The 6,000-nt window shown below is 44.7% G+C and overlaps 1 protein-coding gene across 1 annotated transcript; it reads left to right on the top strand.

The window, feature by feature from the left end:
* Positions 1 to 3,422: 3,422 nt before the first annotated feature.
* On the top strand, positions 3,423 to 4,573 carry ackr3b (atypical chemokine receptor 3b; the record flags this gene model as incomplete). Its single annotated transcript, XM_079185568.1, has 1 exon — positions 3,423 to 4,573. The coding sequence occupies exon 1, from the start codon at positions 3,485 to 3,487 to the stop codon at positions 4,571 to 4,573; it is 1,089 nt and encodes a 362-aa protein (XP_079041694.1). The 5' UTR covers positions 3,423 to 3,484.
* Positions 4,574 to 6,000: the final 1,427 nt, after the last annotated feature.

The raw sequence follows: 6,000 nt of genomic DNA on the forward strand, positions 1-6,000 counted from the left end.
TGAAAATAATTCAACAATCAATCAAAATGCATCAAATCAGTTTAATAAAAGTAGAATTTCAGAGCAGAAGATTCTGTTAAACATAATAATATGTATTAATGTAATACTTTTGTCTGTTCAATAAATAGTCATGATTAATATTTTATGATTAATATTGTTGATTATATTGATTTTATATGAAGTGATTAATTATATTTTTTTAATTGTTGCTGATCAATAACCTCAAACAGATAAAGTAAAGTATAAGTACACACACTCAGTGTTTAACACCACAGCTCCTCCAAGTGGATCCAAAGAGTACTGCAACACAGTAGATGACTACATAACCACTACTGCTAGTACTACTACTACAACTACTGCAAAAATAGCACTAAAAATACTGCCACTAAACATAGCTAAACATAAATAAACATAGTGTTAAAAGTAGTACTACATTTAGTACATGTACAGGCCACATCTTGTCTACCTTGACTCTTAAACTACTACTACTAATACTACTTCAAGTACTGCAATCATAACCACTCTGTCTCATCGGGTTGTTAGTATTACAGTACTACTACTACTACAACTACAACTCCAAATTCCTGTTACTTTGATAAATAATACTACTGCTGAAATACTGCCAATACTACAAGAGTCCTTTTACTTAGAGTACTAGTATTTCCACTACTATCTGTGCTACTACTACGAATACTACTGGTATCAATACCAATATTACTAAAATAGCTACAACTACTACCGTACTACTTCCGAAGGAGACGTCTCGTCCCCAAGGAGAGGTCTCGTCCCGAAGGAGAGGTCTTGTACTGAAGGAGACGTCTCTTCCTGAAGCAAAAGTCTCGTCCCGAAGGAGATGTTTCCGGAGAAGTCTCGTCCCGAAAGAGACTTCTCGTCCCGAAAGAGAAGTCTCGTCCTGAAGGAGATATTTATATATATATATTGCTCAGCTGGTAGAGAAGCTGATCCTCAGTCTGAAGGTTCGAGTCACACACATACACACACACACACACACACACACACACACACACACATACACACACATACACACACACACACAGAGACACACACACACACAGACACAAAGAGACACACACACACACACACACACAGGAAGTATCAGGTGTGTGAGAACCTTTATTTTCTCAGGACCAAACAGGAAGTAAACAGGAAGTAAACAGTAAAATAAACAGGTGCAGCTCATTGTCTCCACTTCCTGTCTGGGAACGAGCACTTCCTGTTTGAGCAGCTGGAGGGTTAGACCTGATCCCAGACCAGAAAACAAATATTAAAACCCTGGTTCTCATTTTGGTCCTGGCCCTGGTCTGAATCTTGGTCCTGGTCACCTCTTTAGACCCTGTAGACCTCTTTAGAGCCCTTAGACCCCTTTAGACCCTTTCAACCTCTGTAGACCTCTTTAGACCCTTTTGAGCCCTTTCGACCCCTTTAAACCCGTTAGACCTCTTTAGACCCCTTTAGACCCTGTAGACCTCTTTAGACCCTTTAGACCTCTTTAGAACCCTTTAGACCTCTTTAGACCCTGTAGATCTCTTTAGAACCCTTTAGACCCATGTAGACCTCTTTAGACCCTGTAGATCTCTTCAGACCCTTTAGACCTCTTTAGAACCCTATAGACCCCTGTAGACCTCTTCAGACCCTGTAGACCTAGTGAGACCATGTAGATCTCTTCAGACCCTGTAGACCTCTTGAGACCCTTTAGACCTCTTTAGAACCCTTTAGACCCCTGTAGACCCTGTAGACCTCTTTAGACCCTTTAAACCCTGTAGACGTCACGCATCTGTGACGCTATTGTTTGCGGGTTCAATAGAAACCCGCAGTTCTTTCTCACGTGCTTCACTTGTTTTGTCCAGCAGCTGAAAACCGCAATAAATCACCTCGGAGCCTCTGTGGGCGTTTCTTCTTCTTCTTCTTATTTAAATGCAGAGAGAGAAGAAGAGAGAAGGGGGTCTTCAGAGAGCCAGTCCGCCTCGGTCCGCCTCGCACTTACCTCGCGCTATCAGCCGGAGAAACCGTTAAACCCGCACCGGGACCCGGACTTCACCGAGAGGACCTGAACTCCCCCGTTAGACCCGTAAGTGTTGTGAACTCGTTAAATAGTAAATTAATTGAACGTAGTCTGGTTCCATCGCTCACGTGACAGCAGGTACAGCCGGCTCGTTCCGCTTCGAACCAGACTCGCTCCAGAAGCGAGTCATTTTAACGTTTACACAGACTTCACGTCTGACGTCCGTCTGTTATTAAAAGTATGAAGAGTTATTAGTAATCATGTGTGTCCTCTGGTGTATTCGGCATGCGAGTCCTCCACCAAACACCAGTTAATCTTAGTCAAATATAACATTTAAATACATTAAAATGTGAGCCGAATCAAAGCGCTTGTTCTTTAAAAGTCTTAATACATGTGTAATAACCGGTTTAGAACATAAAAACCTTACATGTATCTGTTGTAGAGTTTATGTTGTTTATTACATGTATCTGTTGTAGAGTTTATGTTGTTTATTACATGTATCTGTTGTAGAGTTTGTTGTTTATTACATGTATATGTTGTAGAGTTTATGTTGTTTATTACATGTATCTGTTTTAACTCGTTCACGTTTCTGAATGAGCTCAGAATCCTTAAATCTTCTGCGGCTCGTTCAGTGTTTTATGGCCCTTTAGGAGACTTCTTCTGTGGTTTATGGTGTTTTGATGGTGCGTTCAGGAGCCTCTGAATGAACCTCCCAGCTGCTTCTTCTTCTCAGAGCTCATTAACATAAACAGAGTAAACTAGAGTCTGAAGTTAAACATTTTAATTTATGAATATCTTTTTGTTCTTAAAGTTATATATATATATATATTATATTATAAAGATATTTATCTTTGACAGAAAGCTTTTATTTTGAAGGTTGTGAGCCGCACATTTAAATAAAATAATACTTTAACAATGTTTATTATTTTTATGTTTTTCCTGATGAATGTTAAAGTGGTTTTATTGATTCATTATTGTGTCATTAAATATTATAAATATTATTATTATTAATATGAATATTTTCTGTAAACTAAATCTGAACAAAAGCTCCTTTTTTCAGATCATTTTACGTCCTCAGAGTGAACTTCAATTGAACTGAATTCTTACTATTGATCACACACACACACACACACACACACACACACACACACACACACACACACACACACAGAGGTCATTGTTTCCTGTCAGTTTCAAAGTGTTTCAGTTTATTAATGACGTCTGGATCGTTTCACCTCTGACCTCCGGACATCCGTCCATCTGTCTCTCTGTCTCTGTGTGTGTGTGTGTGTGTGTGTGTGTGTGTGTGTGTGTGTGTGTGTGATCACTTTAATCAATAACCAACAGACGGTCTGTGAAGAAGAAGAAGAAGAAGAAGAAGAAGAAGAAGAAGAAGAAGAAGAAGAAGAAGAAGTCACTAACGGTTCTTCTTCTTCTAGTTTTCCAGGTCGTGACATCATCATGAGTCTGAGTGCCAGTGACCTCACTGAGCTCATGGAGCTGTGGGAGGAGCTTAACCTGACGGGCGACGCCCACAACCTGTCCCACGTGGAGACGCTGGTGTGTTCGGGCGCCGTCGGCCACGCCGCCTTCCTCCACGTCCTCTCCGTCCTCTACGTCTTCATCTTTCTGGTGGGGCTCGCCGCCAACGCCCCGGTGGTCTGGGTCAACCTGCGGTCCGGCGGGAACCGCTACGAGACGCACCTGTACGTCCTGAACCTGGCGGTGGCCGACCTGTGCGTCGTGGCCACGCTGCCGGTGTGGGTGACCTCGCTGCTGCAGGGCGGCCGCTGGCCGTTCGGAGACGCCGCCTGCAAACTCACCCACCTGGTCTTCAGCGTCAACCTCTTCGGCAGCATCTTCTTCCTCGCCTGCATGAGCGCGGACCGCTACCTGTCCGTCGCGCGGTTCGCCGACGCCCCCGACGGCCGCAGGAGGAAGGTGGCGCGCCGGCTGATCTGCGTCCTGGTGTGGCTGCTGGCTCTGGCGGCCTCCGTCCCCGACACCTACTTCCTGCAGGCGGTGAAGTCGTCGCACCACGACGGCGCCGTGTGCCGGCCGGTGTACCCGGCGGACCGCCCCAGGGACTGGATGGTGGGCGTCCAGCTGAGCTTCACCGTGCTCGGCTTCGCCATCCCGTTCCCCGTCATCTCCGTCTTCTACCTCCTCCTGGCGGCGGCGATCCCCCCCAGCGCAGATCAGGAGCGCCGCATCAGCCGGCGGATCGTCCTCACCTACATCGTGGTCTTCCTGGTGTGCTGGCTACCGTTCCACGCCGTCCTCCTGCTGGACACGCTGTCGCTGCTCAACGTGCTGCCCTTCAGCTGCCGGCTGGAGAACTTCCTGGACGTGGCGCTGCACCTGACGCAGTGCTTCTCGCTGGTCCACTGCTGCGTCAACCCGGTCCTGTACAACGTCCTGAACAGGAACTACCGCTACGACCTCATGAAGGCCTTCATCTTTAAGTACTCCACCAGGACGGGGCTCGTCCGGCTCATCGACGGCCCACACGCCTCCGAGACGGACTACTCGGTGGTGAACTCTTCTTAAGGAACCACCTGTTGGGTCCGCTGGCGGTTCCTCCCAAGAACCTCCTCAAGGAACCACCACTGGACTCGCATCCCTCAGGGAGCTGGTGAACTCGGGGAGACTTGTTAGTACTTGCAAACGCTTCCGAAGACTTTACAAACGGTTCTTCTACCTGCTCCTGGGAGCTGTGGTCCTGGACCAGGTGAGCCACATCAGATGCTGGTCCTTGATGGTCCAACAACCCGATGGTCTGGGTCGCGGTGGTGGACAAGACTCTCCTGATGTCAAAGCCTCTCAGACTTGGGAGGGTTTCTAAGGAGTACTTGTGAGTACTTCCAGAGACTTGTGAGTACTTCTCAGGTCTTAGCAGTACTCCTTAAGGACCTGGGAACTCTGTTTTGGGGATATCGTAGTATTTACTTCACTTCGTGTATCGAGCAAAGTTTGATTCAATATTGAGCAACAACATCCAGTAAAGACGTCATCGTATTATTAGTAGTACATTAACTCGGAGCTTAAAACCTGGTCTGTATCTACATCAGAGGAAACCACAGAAGAAGAACCTCGTTCACTCAAACCTGTAAATATGAAGTATTTTATATTCTGTGAATATATTTATTTTACTGATTTAGTTTCATGTTTGTCTCAAAGTTGTTTTTCACTTCTGAATATTTTTATGTTTTTATTAAAGTTTAATATTTAGTGTTAAATTGTTAAATAACACGTATGAAGAAGAAGTCTCTATTTATTTTGGTTTAAATGTTTTTATATTTAGAGAAATTCATATTTTACTGGAAACTTTATGTATTAAAATATTTAAAAATATTGTAAAAATAACACATGAACGTGTATATGAACACATGAACACATGAACACATGAACGTGTACATGAACACATGAACACATGAACGTGTACATGAACACATGAACGTGTACATGAACACATGACACATGAACACATGAACACATGAACACATGAACGTGTATATGAACACATGAACGTGTACATGAACACATGACACATGAACACATGAACGTGTACATGAACACATGACACATGAACACATGAACGTGTACATGAACACATGAACGTGTATATGAACACATGAATGTGTTGTGTTTGATGCTTGTGTAATAAAAACACGAGCCAGATGTTGTCGTGTTTATTGTGTACTTTGATGTGATCATCGTCTCGTTTGGAGGATTTCTGCTGATTTGATCTCAAAGAGATTAAATATTTCCACTCAAGGGTCGACTTACTGTGTTTCTAGCAGCAGGAGGAGGAGGAGGAGCAGGAGGAGGAGGAGGAGGAGCAGGAGGAGGAGGAGGAGGAGGAGCAGGAGGAGCAGGAGGAGGAGGAGGAGGAGGAGGAGGAGGAGGAGCTTCTCAGGCTGCTTCAGGTGTGTTTACCTGTTCACCTGCAGGTGTGCGACAGCCTCAATCACAGA

The sequence above is a fragment of the Pholis gunnellus genome (genome assembly GCF_910591455.1).
Source record: "Pholis gunnellus genome assembly, chromosome: 24".
Classification (NCBI taxonomy): Eukaryota; Metazoa; Chordata; class Actinopteri; order Perciformes; family Pholidae; genus Pholis; species Pholis gunnellus.